This window comes from Manacus candei, unplaced genomic scaffold, assembly GCF_025592945.1.
Source record: "Manacus candei isolate 608988 ecotype Guabito, Panama unplaced genomic scaffold, ASM2559294v1 h1tg000018l, whole genome shotgun sequence".
In the NCBI taxonomy this organism is placed as follows: domain Eukaryota; kingdom Metazoa; phylum Chordata; class Aves; order Passeriformes; family Pipridae; genus Manacus; species Manacus candei.
The window spans coordinates 5511379-5530403 of NW_026138066.1; the positions used below are offsets into that span (position 1 = coordinate 5511379).

Sequence of the window (19025 nt, forward strand, 5' to 3'; positions counted from 1 at the left end):
GAGATGCTTCTGGCTTTACTGATGATCTGGATGAGGAGACTGAGTGTACCATTAGCAAATTTGCAGATGAAACCAAGCTGGGAGGGGAGTGTTGATCTGCTGGAAGGCAGGAGGGCTCTTTGGAGGGACTCGGACAAGCTGGAGAGATGGTCTGATTCCAGCAGGATGAGGTTCAACGAGGCCAAGAGCTGGGTCCTGCAGTTTGGCCACAACAACCTCCTGCAGCGCTACAGGCTAGGGACAAAGTGGCTGGAGAGCAGCCAGGCAGAAAGGGACCTGGGAGTTTGGATTGATAGGAAGCTGAACACGAGCCAGCAGTGTGCCCAGGTGGCCAAGAAGGCCAGTGGCATCCTGGCCTGTATCAGGAACAGTGTGGCCAACAGGACCAGGGAAGTGATTCTTCCCCTGTACTCAGCACTGGTGAGGCCACACCTGGAGTACTGTGTCCAGTTCTGGGCCCCTCAGTTCAGGAAGGACATTGAGGTCCTGGAGCAGGTCCAGAGAAAAGCAACAAGGTTGGCGAAGAGACTCAAGTACAAGTCCTATGAGGAGAGGCAGAGGGAGCTGGGGTTGTTTAGTCTGGAGAAGAGGAGGCTCAGGGGAGACCTCATCACTCTCTACAACTCCCTGAAAGGAGGTTGTAGCCAGGTGGGTGTCGATCTCTTCTTCCAGGCAATCAGCAGTAGGACAAGAGGGTCTGGTCTTAAGCTCTGCTAGGAGAGGTTTAGGTTAGATATTTAGGTTAGATATTAGGAAGAAATTCTTTACAGAGAGGGTAATCAGACATTGGAATGGGTTGCTCAGTGAGGTGGTGGATTCGCCGTCCCTGGAGGATTTTAAGATGAGACTGGATGTGGCACTTAGCGCCATGGTCTAGTAACCACAGTGATGTTGGATCAAGGGTTGGACTTGATGATCTTGGAGGTCTTTTCCAACCCAGTTGATTCTATGATTCTATGCTGTGCTCAGTGACACATCTGTGATAACGTGGCAGCTCTGGGGCAGGCTGAGAAGCAGCTTCCTGAGCCAGCTTGGTTCTGCCCAGGGTGTGGTTCCCTCTTCCCATGCCCCAAACAGGACTCTGGTGAAAGGACCCTCTGACAAGCTCTTCTAAGCATCCAGCTCAATGTGCAGCTTCCCCTTCTCCAGCGCCACCCCAGGGCCAGCTGCCCCATCCCTGCCAGCTGCTCCATCCTTAAAAAGGATGGCAGCTGGGAGTTTTTACACCTAATTCAGACCTGGCCCAAGCCTGCTGGGCATCCCATGCTGCTGTTGGTGGAGGGAAAACCCATTGCTGGGGGATGACAAGAGTTATTTTTCTCCTCATATTTGCAACTACCTCCATTGGCTGTGACAAATATTGGCAAGCTTTAAAAACTAGTAGGGCAGCCACATCCCTGCATTTACACCCCTTTCTCCAGCCCATTGCCAGTCAGGGCATGGCCATCATCATTCTCTGTCGGCAAAAGGCTGATGGTGCATCCTGAAACAGAGCATGAGGGGCAGAAAGCAAAGGACGAGACCAAGGGCAGCACCAGAGGGCAACCACACAGCGTGTCCAGGGGCTTTTGTGACAAGATGAATGTCCAGCAGTGAGAGCCCCATTTGGAGAACATCAGGGACATCTCTCTCTGCAACAACCATAAGACTGAACCAGTCCTCCAAGAGGAGTGATGAGTGATGAGTGAGGATTAATACCTGGGATGCCTGAACACAGCTCTCCTCGCTGGGTCACACACCTTCCCTGCCCATGGTATCAGCCAACACACAGGAGTTTTCACAGTCCCTTCCACCTGCATGCTGCTGCCATGATCAGGGAGTTGCAGAAGTCAGAGCAGATCTGTCACATCCCACACTCTGATCCCACTCTGCTGGTTTTGGTACTTTTTAGTGCTGCTTCTTTTGCTCCAGCCTGAGACGTTTCTATAGCCACATACATCTCACTGTCTGGATTTTCAGGTTTTCTCCTGTTCTTCTTAATTTAGTCCTATTCCTCCCATTGCATATCAACCCTCTTACCCTGTCCTTCGTGGGTCTGCAGGTAGTTACTGAACCCCTCATCTGGCTTGGGCACTCTGTGAACTTCACATAGATCTTCAGAAATTATTTGCTGGGAGTCAGTATCTCTCCTTTTTTCTTTTCCCTTCTTTCCCCCAACATTTTCCACTCTTCTTCCTACATCTTTGGTCACAGGAATTTTCACTGTCCCCTGGTCCCTTGTTTCCCTGGGGTGGGTGCACCCACCAGATGTCGTCCTGCTAGTCTCAAAGCTGCTCACTAATTTGCTTTTCCTAGGTGACAAACACAGGACATGTTTCACCTAAAGCTCTGCTGCTGGTGGCATCTGTCCTGTCCTTGGGTTGGGATTTGGGAGGCAGAAGGAAAATGACATACCTGGTAGGAGCACCAAGGTGACTCCTGGTTGCCACAGCGAGGCTGCTGCTTGCATGGCACAGGGACAATTCCTACAGGGGAAAGCAGCGTGCTGGATTTTTAGTCTCCCAAAAGACAGAGGCTTATTGCAGAGTGAAATATCATCAGGGTAATGGTAGGAGACCTGAAGCAAATCCCTGCCATTAATAGGATTGGGCCATCTTCAGCAGGTCTTACTTGCAAAGGCGGATCGTGCCAAAACGAAGCTGGCTCGAGAGCCCACAGGCTCCCAGCGGGCAAGCCCACAGTCAGCCCTCTGATAGCAAAGCCCTCTCCTTCCTCTGTAATCCAAGGAAAAGAGACATCAAAGGGAAAGCACATACATCCTGGGACCACTCGGGAAGCCAAGGGCAAACAGAGCCTGCAGTCCACTGCTAGAAAGGGGAAGAGGCAGCCTGGCATGTACCAGTGCCTGTGGAAGGGCACCTGGAGGAAAGTGATGGTCCCAAAGGCAACACACTGCTCTTTGCGGAGGTGATGCATGGAGGTTGCATAGCCATACCTCTGTGTTCTCTTTACCTTCTTGTTCACTCTTGTTCTCTGCCATGTGAAAAGCAAGCCTCATACTCTGGGCCTCCCCTCCCTTTCCCTGGTTTTAATTAAGGACCTTTCCTGCCCCATTCTGGTCACAAGCTTTCTCTGATGTCTGCCCAAAGGCCCTCCTTCTCAGGACACTTCCCTGATGGCTTTTTCACCCCTTTGCATCTCAAGAAATTGAAGGAGTAGGAAGTCTGGAGTCAGCCTGTGCTGGAAAAGGGGTTATCGTGAGAGGAGGAGGATGCTGAGCGCCTCCACATCTCTGATGGAGTAGCCTGTCTCCCAGCACAGGGCAGAGCAGGTAGAAGAGGAGGTGGATATGCTCCTGCTGCCAGTGTCCCACTAGAAACATCCTGTTTCCATGTTGAAATGTCCTTGTAGAAGAAAAGATTTCATCAACACTTACACCCTGCTACAACCACACACAGAGTTACATCCACCTGGCCCAGACCTGTGCTGGGTAGGGGTCACAAACCCCTACACGTCTCCTGGTTCCAGGGGATGAGGAGGGACAGCTGGTTTGCACGGAAGCATCCCGTCATGCCATGCCGCCCTGCAGGCTCCAAGCCACCCGCAGCACCTGAGTGTACCTGGCAGCCAGCCGGCACCTGTGCCAGAGCCTGTGCTTGGCACGGCTGCCCTTCCCTAGGAAAGGCTCTGCCCGCTGCTGCTGGTCTGACGCCGGGACAGCACGCAGCACGCTGCTCCTGGCCATATGGCCTCCTCCTGCAGACCCTGCCTCAGCCGCCGGAACAGGCGCCCTAAATCCCCCATCCCAGCAAACACCAACAGTTCACTGCCACCATCACCATCTCAGGTAATCAAGCAGGGGGGGTTGGGTTCCTTTTGCTGCCACAGTCTGGCTTTTAATGCTCCACAGCAGGCAAAAGCAGCCCAGGGCTGGCCCCGCTGCCTCCCATTAGCTCTGGCAGACCTCCCCTTCACACACAGCTGTTTGCCCCAGTCCTGGAGACTCCCCCCATGGGGATGGCTGTTCTCATCCCTTCTCCGTTTCAGTGTGTTTCGCCCTAAATGATTGCAGTTTGAATCAGCGCCTTGCATGAGGGGTGGTCAGGGTTGAGAGCAGAGGGGGTGGGGAGGGGGAACGTAACCAGGGAAGCCACCACAGTGCTGGGTAAGCTGGGCTGTGCATCACTGCCTCCAAGTGCTTATAGGGCCTTTTAATTCTTGAAAAACTGGTGGAAACTTGCTTTAAACAAGAAAGCAGAGGATGCTCAGGCTCTACCCAGGATAGTGGCAAGGACGAGCTGCACAAGCCCATTGTGGAAGGGAGATCTGAGGCTGGGCTGCTCCCACTCTGCCTGCAGGCACTGGTGAGGGGATAGTTTTGGATCCAACATCCTCCCGGATGCCCTGAAACTCAGATTTTTGTAAAGAGGGCTGCAAAGACCCCACACCCATCCACAAAACAGTCTCCAGACTGTGCTGGCAAAACTCCTGGGACAGTGATATGATGGGTAGTGAGTGTGTCTGCACAGGTGGAGCATTTACCAGTACTGTCTCCAGTTTTAATCCTAGATGCAAAGTCCGTATGCAGCCAGCCTCGGGGTCACAGCTGATGCTTGTGGGCCCCTACGGCTGTATCTGGGGGCATGGCTGCCCTCTAAGAATGGCAGCTGAGGGAGTTCAGGCTGCCAGCCCAGATCCTGCTTGCCCATACTGCGGCATAAATTAAAAATAAGCCCTTGCTTTGAGCTGATTTCCTCACGATTCCTCTGGATGTCATTTGGATTCGAATCCATCCGCCTTTGGGAAGCTGGAAGCTTGCAAATCTCAACTTTTGAATGTTTGCAATTATGATGGTAATGGTAAAGGGACATATGCTTCTGTGTTCTCTATAAGCTGTTATGAGGCACAGTTGTTCTTTTACAGCCGTTTTACAGCCAGACCATCAAGCACAGGCAGGGGAATAAAACCCTTGTGCACATTGGGCTGGAAATAGGTTGGATGGGAACTGCTCTGGGCTCAGCCACCACATCCCTGTGCCTCCCCCAGTGCATTCAACTTCCCCCTGCTTTAGTTTTCTGACACCAGTAGCCCAAGATCTCCTTTGGGTTCTCCAATCTGTTGAGCCCATGAATATACGTGGAGGGGAACAGCATGTTAGCCCATGTTAGCCCAGCACTTGACCCCAGAGATTCCTTATCCCAGTCCTAGACAATGGGTCCGAGAAAACTCAGAACTTCCCAGCGGGATGCTGATGGCCAAAGAAATTTCCCTGACAAATGCAAGGAGAGACTCTTCCGAAGCTCTAGCCGTGGCTGGAACATAACCAGCTTCAGTAGCTGAAGTTTTGGAGGGGAACAGGTTTCTCTGGTGTATCCTGGAGGATGGTGAGAGGTGCAGGGGATACCAGCACCCCATATACCCCCGGGGACAGTGGAAGAAGGTCTGCCTCTCCTTTGCCGTCAGGCAGGGGACAGCATCACAGTGCGTGCTGAAAGCTTTTCCTGACAGCCTTCTTTCGCTTTCAGCTCTTCCCAGCTGATGTCGGGTGTTAGCTGCTGATTTACAAGCAGCAAAACCCACTGTGGCAGCACTCCTCAGCATACGAGCAGGAGGTGCCAGGGCCCTTCTATCCCAGCACAGCCCTTCTGTGTGGAGCATCCACCCCACAGCAGCATCCTTTCCTCTGTTCACCCCTCAGCCCAGGGACCAGCTCACGACAATATGTCATGGTAAAAATCACTTTTTGGGGAAAATGTCTGTGGTTCCCTAGGAAGGACTCCCTGGGTAGCTTTGGGATTCCAAACACCCTCTGCTGGCTTTCCTCAGAAGCTGACTGCACCCCAAAATCTCTCACATTCAGGGAGGTTCCCATGGCTTTGCTTCACATTGCTGATGGCTCCCTCCTCCTCCTCAGGCAAGAGCCTGGCAGCTCTGCCAGGCTTGCACCCCCATGATCAGCAGGGATCTGGGTCTGTCGGGCTCTCTGGCTGTGACAGAGAAGATCTTCTCCAGATCACCGTGCCCTGCCAGAAACAATCTGTTTACAGTGTCAGCGCTCGGTGTATCCCTCCCCACTCGGTGTTGAACCGCCCGTATCCTATTTCTGCAAGCACAGAGACACCCTTCTGTAGTCCGGGTGGCATTGTCACTACAGGGAATATTTCCGTGACATCGTCCAGGGCTGGTGGGCAAAGCCTAACGAAGCTCTTCTCCCAAATTGCCGCTCCTAGAAGTGCCCGCGGATGTTGCAAGCACGTCCTTCGCTTTTTCTCCGGAGGTCCCTGCTGACCTGAATTTTCCTGCGGGTCCTGCCGCTGTTCCCCAGGGACGCGAGAGTGTAGGTGCCGGGCTATAGGATTTCCCTCGCACAGCCCCCTCCCTTTGGGGATGCAGCTAGTGGCTGGGTCACTTATTTGACAAAGATGAGCTGACGGCTCAGCAGAGCTGCAGGCTGCAGCCCCTGGTGCCAGCACTGCACGGAGCCAGCCCCTGCCGGCCCTGCGCGCCGGGGACGTGCCGGGAGGGTGCTCCTCCGCACCATGCCCTTGGGTTTGGTTTCCTTCTGGGTTGGTGCACGCAGCTAACGCCTGCGAGCGCTCTTCCTCTCTCCTTCTCGCTCACAGAGACCCTTTAAATCGGCTGCTTCACACTCAGTAAGCATCCCCCCCCCCCCCCCCTTAAAACCGTACCGTTTCTCCCAGGTCACGCCAGGCAATCACTTCCCAGCAAACTCACCGATTTTGGCCAGTTTTTCGCTCTGCTTGTTAACAGCCTGTTAAACCCTCGGAGCCCCCGGGGCGGCTCTGCTCGCACACACGTCGGGAGCAATCACCCGGTGCCTGGGAAACGATTGCTGGCATTACCTGGGCAGCAGCAAACTTTGCTTGCGCAGCTTCTCTCAAGGCCGATGCTGATGTTGGCTATTAGTGCTAACGACCCCCATGTCTGCAACTTCCAGGCGATGGGGCCTTTCATCAGGGAGCCCCTCCGAGATCCAGGGAAAGTTTGGCTTTTGGAGGAGCGCAGTTTTCTTCCGCCTCACTGGCTTTTTATCTCTTTCAGGAAGCTCTGGAGGCTACGAGCTACCTTACCTAATGGATCTCTATTAGATTGCGGCACTGGGGGCTGATCGGACATGCCCCGGGCTCCAGCTGCTCTCCCCATCCATGTTTTCAATGTCTTTGACTTTTGCCAGCCTCCAGATGGGAAGCGGCCGGGGGTCTGTAGGACTCAGTCTTGATGACTGGGGAAGGAATTTTTTATCCCCTAAATCCGTCTCCGAGCAAAGCACAGCAGTGTTTCAACAGTGCTGTGGGGGGAAGCTGTTTGTGCAAAACTCCCGCCCGAAACATTGCACTGCCATGATGCACAGGCAGGATGATATCGGAGTGTTTCATCCCGTGAGAGACTCTCAGCCTGCCACTTGTGGTGTGGCAGGTAAGGCATGGGTCCTGGGGACAGGCTGGTCTGTGGGGCTTCAGTGTTGTCCTGGAGGTACCCGTCAGACGGAGCTGAGCCTCCCTGACCTGTTTAATCCCACCTCCATCATTACAATGTCTTTTTGTATCACTCCTTGCCTGGGGTCTGGGATCTCCTGTGCTGGCACTGTGCAGCACAAAGGCAGCCCCATTCTTCAGGTTAGAGCTCCAACAGGGCAAGAAAGAACAAGGCAGTATTCAGCTTCTCTCTCATTAAGCATGGAGGGAATTATATGCCCGAGAAGGCAGTGGTGATGCTGGATTTGCTGCCCTTCCCTGGTGCAGGATTCAGGACTGTCCAGAGACAATGAGGCTGCAGCCACAGCTCCCACGTGTCACATTGCCCCTTGCCCCAGCCACCCTTGTTCAGGCTGTACAACATGTTAGTGCTGGGCAAGGGGCCCGAAGGCACCTCAGTTTCCCCCACTGTGCTCCTGCTGGAATGGTCCCAGAGCAGGAAAAACAAATCCTGCCCTTCCGGGGAGGGGAGCTCGGGCAGTGAGGATGAATACCACCTTTATGTAGTGGTGGCTGCACATCACCCAGAGAGGTCTGGACTTTGAAGCCCAAACACGGGGCCAGCTAGTGACTGGCTAAAAATCGTCGCAGCTCTGGGGAGGATGAGTTCCTAAGAGTGCCCCAGTAGCCCCCCACATCGCTCATCCGGCAGCCCCCAGTGCACAACTCCCCTTGGGAGATGCTCTGATGTTCACGAGGGACTGGGACCGTTGCTTTCCCCCCTTCCCTGCGTGTCCCCTAGCTGTGGGGCTGCAGGAGAGCACCCCACCACCCCGGGGGCTCTGTCACCCCAGCATACACCCCTCCTGCACCCTGAAGTGCCAGCCTGCGGCCTCGCAGCCCCCGCCCAGGCGAGTGGGGATCCCGCGGCAGAGGTGGGGCGTGCTCGGGGGCAGATGGGCAGCGTGGGACGGGTGCCACGCGTGCCCGGCCACCCGCGGTGGCTGCCCGACGGGGAGGGCGGGTGTCCTGCCGCCCCGTGGCGGCGGGGAGCCTGGCAGAGGACTCAGTGAAGGACCTTCTCCGGTTTCCTCGGGAGGCTGTCAGGCGGCGGGGGAGCCGAGCCCCCCGCGCCTCGCTGGCCGCGCCGGCTCCCTCCCTCTCTCCCCCGCACTCCTCCTCCTCCTTCTCCTCCTCCTCCCGCTCCTCCCGCCCTGGTGCGAAGGGCTTTCGCTGCTTCTCTCTTCCCTCTCCTTCCTGTCTCCTCGGCGGACCGCGGTGCCGGGAAGCGCGGGCAGAGGCGCGGGGATGGAGCGGTCGCCGGCTCCCGGCCCGCCCGCCCGCTCCCGCCGCCCGCCGCCGCGTCCCCTCCCCGGCCGGCGGGAGGCGGCGGCTCTCCCATGCCGCCCGCCTCGCCCCTTGCTCTGAATTTCTGCCCGTCGGCCGATCTGGGGAGAGACGGGGAGGGGGTACGTCCCCTCGCACTTTCCTCCCCCTCCACTTCTTTTTTTCCACCCTTTTTTGCCTTCCCTCCATTACGCTCCCCCTCTTCCCCAGCCCGCTTCTCCTCCACCGGGACTGTTCGGCGGCCATGCGGCCGGTCCTGGGCGAGCGGCTCTAACTCGCCACCTCGCCCGGATGGCCCCCCGGAGCCGCGGGCGGATGGAGCCGAGCTACGTCGTGGGTATCTGCTGCCTGGTGCTGCTGGAGCCGGGCCGGGTGTGGAGCGGCGAGCCCAGCACCGGGGGGCCCGGGGAGAGCGGGAACAGCAGCCAGGCACCGCCGCCGGAGACCACGGCCCCCGCGCCCACCGGAGCGGCACCACCGGGGGGGGACCGCTGCCGTGGGTACTACGACGTGATGGGGCAGTGGGACCCGCCGTTCAACTGCAACGCCGGCATCTACCAGTACTGCTGCGGGACCTGCGGGTACCGCTTCTGCTGTCAGTTCAAGCCCAGGCGGCTGGACCAGAGTGGCTGCTCCAACTACGACACCCCCAACTGGGTCAACACGGGCCAGCCACCTGCCCGGGTGGACGAGACCCCCGAGGACCCCACTCGTGACAAGACCAACATGATCGTCTACATCATCTGTGGCGTGGTGGCCATCATGGTGCTGGTGGGCATCTTCACCAAGCTGGGCCTGGAGAAGGCACAGGGTCCCCAGACAGAGATGACCGTCTCCAGGTAAAGGGGTCCGATACCCCCACCCGCCCCACTCGGTTTCCCCATGAGTGCCAGCTCATGTTCCCAGCCCACTGCGTAGGATGAGCCCTGGCTTCACCTTAGGACTGCCAAGACAGTGAGGTGATCCCCAAACCCCCTGTCCTGGCATGCTGAGACACCAGGGGGTGGGTTGACTGCAGCTCCCCAACCTGTCCTGGCAGGGGGGGCTGCCAGCCAGGACAGCCTCCACAAGTAGGGGTGGTCGTACACCCATCCCCTCCCAAAATGATCTGCTCCATCTCTTGTGGAGGCATGTCCCTGACTCAGGAGTGCCAACCCACCAGCCAGTGGGGTGGGTGACATGAGAACTACAGGATGCGGCTTTCCCCCCCAAAGCAAATCTGTGGTTTCCAATGTCCGTGGAAGGTGAGACTGTGGTCTGACTATGTTTGGGATGACTCTGGACTGCAGTCCCCTTGGTCTCAGCCTCGCTGGCAGTGCAGGGGGAGAGGAGGTGGCAAAGATAGCTCCTCTGTGGCTGCTGCGCCAGCTTGTGTGTGTATGCATGGGTGTGCCCTGCTGTCTGCTTCTGTGCACCAGAGTGGGACATCACCCTTGTGGGGGGGAGTCCACACTCCTTGGAGCTCACTCTCCAGCAGAAAGTTGGGCAGTCTCTTCCTGGACCCCATATCCTGTGGCTCCAGCCCCTGGTTTTTCAGCCCACTCCTGGGGCTGAGCACAGGACTGGCAGGGGGAAGGTCAAGGTGTCAGGCACATTTTGGCATTGGGGACCCCCTGTGTCTCTCCCAACTCCTGTCCTGCTGCTGTGGCTGTCGGTACATCTTCCTCTCTTCCTACTTGATACACGCTTCTCTCCCCGTTTTGGGGCTCTACTTTGCACCTTCCCAGTGAGGACATAGAGTCTGGAGAGAAACCCATTTTCATGCCATTTTGTTTAGGGATTTTAGCTTTTAAAAAAAGAAAAAGCAGGGCTGGAGGAAATGATGATCACTGGGATCATTAGGGAGCCACCCTGATCGCAACCCCCAGCATGGACACTCTCTCTCCTTCCCCTGGAGCACCCTTTTTTCCCTGCCTGTTTAGGACTTGGGCAGCCACCAGGTGCTGCGCCCCACATCCGAACCCACTGCACTCTATCCCCAGATCCACCCTAATTCTTCTGCCCACCCAGGGAGGCAGAGGCTGGCCACCCTTGCTTGGAGGAGGGTCACATTGAGGAATGGAGGAGGGTCACAGGACCCTCCTGAGACATGCGAGGCAGTTTTGGGGGGATCCGTGCTGTGCCCCCTCCTTGGCAGGGAGCCTGGCTGTGTGCTGCTGCGTGCCCGCGCCTCCCCCCGCGTTGCCTGAGGAAGCGCTGGCACCTTGACAGGATCAATACGGCCTCCGCCAGCCTCCTGACTCCCCTTCCACTCGCCTGCCTCCGCATCTTTTTTTGGTCGTTCCCCCCCCACCTCCCGGGAATGAGATACTGTGCTTAGGGAGGGGTCAGACCCTGGGACACCCAGACCTGGGTCCTCATGCCCTGCCATGGGGTCTTGCCTTCTCCCATCACCAGACACACTGGTGCAACTGCTGCCACTCACTGTGGGCTGTTTTTCTGTGTGTAGCCTCAATTCTGTGCTGTCAGAGCACAGAATCTCCTTCTTGCTCATACAAGCCTGAATTTTCCCGATAGGTGCCTGTTTTCCCTGAAGCTGCAGATCTTTTGGGCACTAGCATATAGATTGGGAGAAGGCGAGTTTTCCTCACGCACCTTTGTGGGACAAAATCAGAAGGGCACATTCATCACCAGAGTCAGGAGAGGTCTTGCCATCTTCCATGAAGGCGAGTTTTTCTCGTGCACCTTTGTGGGACAAAATCAGAAGGGCACCTTCATCACCGGAGTCAGGAGAGGTCTTGCCATCTTCCATGACCTGTGTCCTTCTGTGTAAGCCATAAGCGCCTTCGGTTCCACAGGGTTGGTGACTGGCAAGCCCTGGCAGGGCAGGAGTGGTGCATCAGGTGCAGAGCCCCAGGAACCAGGCAAGGCACCAGGCTGACATGACCTCCCTGGTGCTGGGCTGATGGAGACAGTGCCAGAGGCTGGGTACATGGCATAGGCATCCAAAAAAGGGGACACTGTCACCTCCATTCCATTGTGAGCCTGGGGATCTGGCACAATACATTTTGTCTTGGTGTCTCTGAGAGAGCAGGGCTATTTCTACCTGCCTTGTCCCTGTACCCACGCATGGCCCAAGGGGTGGGCAGTACCACCACGCCTCTCTCCCGGCGCCTCAGGTAGGAGCTTCTCATTTGCTCCTTGGGCACCGCATCATGGCCTTGGGCCAGCTCCCTGTTGCACGGTCGTCTTGGTTTCCATTCCTATCCCTCCCTCCCTCCCACCAGGGTTTTTTCCGTTCCTGGGGAGCACTGTGTGCTGCCCTGGGTGGCTCCCACCGCTGCTGGCTCCCACCCCAAGGTTTCTCTCTTGGGGGGAAAGGTCAACTACTTCTGCACCTCCAGATGTTGTTTGTCATGGTTCTGGTCCTGGTCCAAATCCAGGAAGAGTGACCAGGTGCAGGAAGTCCACTAGCTCCTCCCTCATGGAGACACCTGAGTCTGTATCCAGCTTGTCCTGAGACCCTCACGCCTTGGCCACCTCCAACATCTCCTCACAGACTTGGGTACTGGTCTACCCAGGGAAGTGGGTGCTCTAGTGACTGCAGCTACCTGATTTGTCCTCCCCTCCTCATCCGCCTTCCTCCTGCAGGGCCTTATGGCAGCTCCTGCACTCCCCTCTCCTTCCTGCTCAGCTCACGTTTGGCATCCATCCCCAGCACTCGCTTAGCCTGGCCAAACCCTGTGTTGAGTCAAGAACACCTGCCTGTGTTTTTCTTCAGTCCCCGGATCTCCGGGGACGTTGGGTCCTTGGGGGCTACAAGGATTTGTTTGTGCCCATTGCACGAGAGCAGGCACGTGCCCCAGACCTCTCCCAAAAACCTCCTGGGAGGGGATTGCAAGATTATAGCTGGGGCGGACATCCCTACGGCAAGAGTTGGGCAAAGAGTAGGCCCCTGGGGAGTAGTGAGGATTCTGGAGAGGGGCAAAACAGCCATCAGGAGCAGGTGCCCTGACAGCTGCAGTAGGTGAGTGTGCAGTGCTGGCTTTTCACTCTTTAGGTCTCCCCATGCTATTTGGGGTTCCCCAAACTTGGCCCCAGTGTACATCCAACTGCACTGGGTATTTCTCTGACAATGCTTAAGTCCATGGCCATGCCTGCAGTCAATCAGTCAATGCCAATGGTAGCATGTGGTGGCGAAGACCTACAAAAAGTGTTTGCAGGCGGCATGGTGTGCTGCCCTGGCTCTTTGGGGGATGAGAGGGGATCCAGCTCAGCAGGGAGGGAGACCTGGAGCCCTGTTCCTAGACTGAACTCTAGGGAGGCTCACTTCCACCACTCAATTCTTTGCCCAAGCTCCATTACTCCACGCTGCAACTCCAGTTTTGCAAAGACACCTTGCTACACCCTACGCCTTCCTGAGCATCCCTAAGAGTCCCAGCCCCACTGCGCAGGTGTCCCACGGTGTCCATTCTGCTCAGTTGCATAGATGGGCACCTCTTGCCCTGAGCAGACACACCATAAGCCGTGGGAAATGTCCCCACCTCAGGAGGTGAGGATTACTCTCTCACTGGGCATGGAGGTGGTGTGGCCGGCTGGGATGCCAGCCCGCCTGCAGCTGTGATGTGCTGTGTGTCTCCTGCAATGCTGCACCTCTGCTCCAAACCTTATCACCCTGCTCGTCCAGTGGCTGCCACCTTCTGCGTCCCTTCCAGGGGTTCACTCCAGCTCAGGGCAACATCACTTCATCCATCACTCCATCATCTGTCCTCTCTTCTGCAGGCTGCGCTCGTCTCCTCACTTCGCTCCCTGTCCCCTTGCAGGGACTTGCAGCCTCTCTCCTGTTGGGCTTGCCAGGTGTGGGGCTTGGGCCTCCCAAAAGTGGGTCAGCCCCTGGACTGGGGTGTTCTGCCAGATCCTGGGTCCTGCTCCCACACGGGAACCTCCCCTGGGGATGGCTCAGGAGCACTGAGTGCTGCATGCATGGCTCCTGCCATGGAGCTCTCTTGGCCTCCGTCTTCACTGCTCCTGGCTCTGCCTCTGTGGTTGGTCTCAGGGCTCGCAACAAGATGGTTTGGGGCATCTTTGTTGTACCCATTGGCAGAACTAGGCTTGCCATGGAGGTGGCTGCATGCCCACCAAGTTGACGCTGTGCTCAGGCAAGCTGGGTGGCCGGCGACCCTCACACATGGCCTCACGTACTCCACATCTGTGGCTATGGTGGTGGATGGAGGCCTCAGTGGTGCTGTTCGTTTGTGCTTTTTGCAGACAAGCAGTGTAGTTCTAAAGCCACATCTGCTCTCCGCTCCCTTCCTCCACCTGCACCCCAGAGCCATTTTGGTGCCACAGACCACCAGGTGACCTAGGGAGATGTGGCCTGAGCTTCCCCAAGCTCTCCAGCCACAGGACCAGACTGAGGCTCATAAAACCCCCAAAACCCTGTTGGGTAAGACAGCAGCTCCTCAGGATGGTGTCACCCTCTGTGTCCACCTCCCCTGCACTGCACCACCTGGGGATGAGCCAGGGAGGGCGTGCAGCCCCAGAGAGACCTGCTGGCACCCATAGCCTATGGCACCGCTTCTGGTGCAAGGGCAGGGTGAATCTGGGTGTTGCTGGTGCTGAGGGCTCATGAACGTTTGTCACCATGGCAGAGTAGCTCATTAAGAGCTGCTCGTGCTGTTGTTAATTGTTATTATCTGCATGCCCTGGGTGGTCAGCACAGAGGGCAGGTTTATGAGAAAGAGCATTGACGGATTTATCTGGAGAGGAAGTCAGAGATAAAGGATTGCTCAAGCTTCATAAATAGACCCGAGGAAAAGAAAAAATAATTTAAAAAATAGGTCAAATCGCATTGAACTTCCCATTGAAACAATCCTGTTTGAGCGCTGGCCCTGGGGACAGGCAAGAGCAGGCAGCATCCAGTGGGGAGGGGGCCAGCGTGCAGTGCACCCCGGGGAAGGTGGGAGCTGACAGGGCAGCAGCTCCCTGTGTTGACAGCCTACACCCATGGCCTTGGGGGACCTGCCTCCCCCCTGCCCTGCCTGGGCATAGCCCACTGCCCACCCATGCATGTGCCCAGAGTTTCTTTGGGCCTGGCCTGGACCCTAGTTGAGTCAGTCCACTGCAGGAGGGGACCTGGGGAGGTGCAGGATTTGAATAGCTGCAGGATGGAGGTGGCACAGCCTCCTCAGGCAGCCTGGTCAAGCGCTTAACTACTCTTGCAGGAAAAAAGGTTGTTTCCTCTGTTTAAACAGCATTTCCTGTGTTTCTTTTGCCCCTGTCATCTCTTGTCAGCCTGGCACTGTCCTTGTTGCACCCTCCCTTCAGATACTCACCTACATTGATAAGATCCCCCAGAGCCTTCTCTTCTCTGGGTTGAACAGTCCCAGCTCTCCCATCCTCTCCTCATATAAAAAATGCTCCAATCCCATGGCCCTTCCCTGGACTCTCTCCCTTATGTCCATGTCTAGCTTGCACTTAGGAGCCCAGAGCTGGAGCCAGTACTTCAGGTGTGGCCTCACCAGTGCGGGGTAGAGGGGAAGGATCACCCTCCTCAGACCTACTGGCAACACTTTGCCTAATGCAGCGCCTTTGTCCCAAGGGCACGCTGCTGGCTCATAGTCAACTTGGTGTCCACCAGGATCCCCTAATCCTTTTCCACCAAGCTGCCTTCCAGCTGTCAGCTGCCAGGGTTTGTTCCTCCCTCATTTCAATTTGTTCTGCTCCATGACTGTCCTCTTGGCCCATTTGGAGATGAAGTGATCCCAGAGGGGTTGCTACCCCAAGCTTCCCAAGAATGATGTGAAATTAACCCAAAGGGCAAGTGACCTTCCCTTGTAGCTTTGCTCTTGCCATCGCCCTGTGATACTGACTGGAGCCAAACTGGGAGGGAAAATGAGGGGCCCCACAAGCATACACACCCCTGGGCACAACACGTTGATTTCCCCCTTGTTCTCACTGCCTTTCCTGGAAATTCCCTGTACCACATTCTCTAGGTTTTTGAGCACTCTGGTGCCATGAGCTGACACATCTACCAAGTCAGGATTATTCCCCGCTTCCTCTCCCATTTGCATTTATGCATGTTGAGTTTAATCTGCTGTTTTATCATCCAACCACTTGCTAACCGTCAGCTCCTGCCACAGCTCCCAGTGTGCGTCTATGAGCCAGCCAGAGCCTTCGAGGCGCGAGGCACACTGACAGTGAGCTGGGGATTAGGGAGCCAAAAAAAGCCCCAAGTGGACACCCCTGCACTCTTGCAGTCACCCAGGGATGGTCAAGGCAGGGGCAATGACATGTCTTCTCATTACAAAGTCCCACACCAGCAGGAACATCCCAACCTGTCCTGGGACTTGCTGCCAAAGGCTGCAGTGGCAGGTGGGTATGCCCTGCTCTGGCACTGCTGCTGTGCTCCCTCTATCACTGCTGGTGTATTTTTCTCTGGTATCACTGGTGTGCCCCACTCTGGCACCACTGCTGTACCCCACTCTGGCATGGCCAGCATGCCTCGCTCTCACATTGCCGGCACACTGTGGTGGGACTGCAGCATCTCCGTCCATGAATGTTAAACGAAATAGGGCTCTATCTTATGTAATGGTGTTTAATGTTTAATGCTGTTACTTACAAGGAGGGTGTTATGCACAGACAGTGCCTGCGCCAGAGGCTGCCGCTAGTTCATCCCCTTCCCCGAAGGGGTGCAAGTGGCCTCTCTAATCCCTTCCTCAGGGTCTTCTATGTTTCAAAGGGACTTGAGTGGAGGTGTTGCTTCCTCTCCCCATGTATACCAGGCTCTCACTCCAGAGGAGCATCCCCAAAGTGTTGCTCCAGCTGCCATCAGATCAGGTTCCTCTGTCTCAGTGCATCAGACCCTTGAACCCCACTCCAAGCCGTGCATCTCCCTCACCACCCTCACCCACTGACAACCCTGGCTCTGGGAGGGCTCAGCCCCAGTCTGATCCCAATTAACTGTTCAGGGGGGGCTCACTAGCCCACCTGAAAAAGCTGGGTTAGGACCCTGGGTGCATCCTGGCTCCCGGCAGCCATTTCCTAGCCCCAGGCTGCCCGGCTCTGCCCTCCAAAGAGCACGATTCAGGGCCGGGATGCATTAGGGGACCCAGGGAACAGCGTATTGCTCTAACAGCCCTTTCATCCCTTTCCCAGGACACTGACAGATCTGCTGAAGCAGCCAGGCCAGAGCCCCTCTGAGAACATGGACAGCCTCATGGGGGGTGTGCAGGTCCCACTGGGCGAGGGGCTGGCCCGGGGGCCCCCCAGAAACAGCACAGGTAAGGTGCTAGTGTGGTGGGGAAAAATAAGTTCCCTTGGGTGGATAAAGGCAGCAGGAGGGTACAGCCTGTGGCTGAGCCCCCACCTGCCTCTGCCCCTCCAGACAAGCCACCCTTGAACAATGCGGTGGCCATTGCTCCCTCACTGGGGCGGCCTCACAGCCACGGCAAGCGCCTGCCGCTGGCCAGCAGCCTGGCCCTATCAGCCTCAGACTACACTTCCTACACCACCCTCAAGGTTGGAGGTGAGTGCTGCTGCCGTGTGGGGTGGGATGGTGGCAGGGGGACCCAGCAAGACGAGGGGGGAGGGGTATGGGGCTCACAGGGGAGCATGGACAGGACAAGCCTCCCAGTTTCCCAGGGCTCCCGGGGTGGCTGCTCATAGCAGAAACTCTGTGGCTCCTCCACTGTAACACCAGCCTGCTGTGCTGCCCAGTCAGTCAGTGTCTAGGGTCTCCCATGGATCCAGTGCACTTCCCAGCCAGTCACCCAGGATCCCACGTAGACCTGAAGCACTGCCCACCCCATCAGACCTCAGGATTCACATGGACACACCGCACTCCCCAGCCAGTTAATTGCTGAGATGCCCCCCCAGTCCCCAGCCATTCAGTACCCAGGATACCTCCCACAGCCCCATCCCAGCCTTCCCAACCAGTGCACCCTCCCTGGTCCCCCCAAACCAGCAGAAGTGGGTGTCCCTGCAGGGGTGACACCCCACCCCTGTCCCCACAGAGAGCGCCTCCGAGGACTTCTACAGGCGATTCGGGGGGCTGGAGACACCCCCTGCCAGCACACTGCCCTTCCCACCCACCGAGACACCAGTGCTGCCCAAGGGCTGCCCCCTGCCCAAGGCCAAGGGCCCCAAGCTGCCAGGGAGCCTGGTCTTCCCAGGGGGCTGGGAGGGGGCCCCCCATCGCGGCCCCCACCGGCCGGGCCTGGCCACCCTGCGCCCCGAGGGGCCACCTGAGGCCTTCGGCCCCTCCACCCCACTGTACAGCCAGCACCCCCGGCACCTCGCCACCAACAGCAAGACTGAGGTCACCGTCTGACGACCAGCACTGCCAGGGGCTGGGGCTGCCCCCTCACCTGGGTGTTGCTGCCCCCGAGGGCAGCCCACTAGAGCAAAGCATCGTGCGTAAACTGCGACGCTGGCCAGAGGGGGAGACGCGCCGTCCTTCCTCCCCTCCAGGGATGGCGACTGCTGGCTGCACTTCACCATCGAGGAGGCATTGGGGTCTCATCCAGGCAACGAGTTTCAGCCATTCTCAGCCCGCCCCATGAAGAGGCTGAGCTGGGAGCACACTGACAGAGCAGTACCCTGCTCAAGGGACAGGGGCCAATGCTGGACAGACTGGGAACACATCCTGCTTGGGCCAGGCACCCCGAACCTAGCTGCAGTGAGCAGGTGGGGGGAAGAGCAATGGACTCAAAGCACCATCCCGGTGCTGCCAGTAAAGCCCAGCAGCCCCTTTCCCTCCCCAGCCTCCCCTTTCCCACTGCCCCAGCCTCCACCTTGTCAATAAATAATACATTAAACCATATGGCCTTGGTATGGTTTGGCTGGGGAATTCCACACTGCTCCCAAAACCCCACCACCTTCCCCAGGGGCAGCAGAGTGCAAAGCCCACTCCCACAGGGCCTGGGGAACCCCCCCAGTGGGGGACACGGTGGGAACACAGCTTCCAGGCCCAACCACAAAACCCTTTGAGCTGCTACACAAAAATGAGATCTCCTCTGTCTGAAGTTTAATGGTTCTGACAGAGTTTTACCAGGGGGAGCAGAGAAACAAAGAGAAGGAATGAAAGGACATTATTCTAAACCAAGGTCAGCTAACAGCTTTCATCCCATAGAGATGCTCCTAAAATTGCAGGTTTCTGGCATAGCTTTACCTTGCTTGGCTTCGCTCAAGCCATCAGCCTCTTGAGTTGTTTCCAAAGGAGCATGTAGACACCACACTTGCTCCACCAAGGGATCATCTTTTGTTGCAAACTGTACAGCTCTGTTCTTCAGGTTATCCAGACAAAGGACCGACAGCTTCCCAAGGTGCCTGCAAGGTTTTATGTCTCTGAAGGACATTTCA

General features: G+C 57.0%; 1 protein-coding gene across 2 annotated transcripts; it reads left to right on the forward strand.

Annotated features, from left to right (window-relative positions):
• The first annotated feature begins 8535 nt into the window (after positions 1 to 8535).
• On the forward strand, positions 8536 to 18821 carry SHISA8 (shisa family member 8). 2 transcript variants are annotated; one of them, XM_051784844.1, is made up of 4 exons: positions 8536 to 9562; positions 16821 to 16945; positions 17050 to 17190; positions 17678 to 18090. In XM_051784844.1, exons 1-4 carry the CDS (start codon positions 9015 to 9017, stop codon positions 17992 to 17994), a joined length of 1131 nt encoding a protein of 376 aa, XP_051640804.1. In that variant the 5' UTR covers positions 8536 to 9014; the 3' UTR covers positions 17995 to 18090. The 2 variants fall into 2 exon arrangements, with proteins under 2 accessions (XP_051640804.1, XP_051640805.1); XM_051784845.1 differs by having other exon boundaries at positions 8537 to 9562; positions 17943 to 18821.
• Positions 18822 to 19025: the final 204 nt, after the last annotated feature.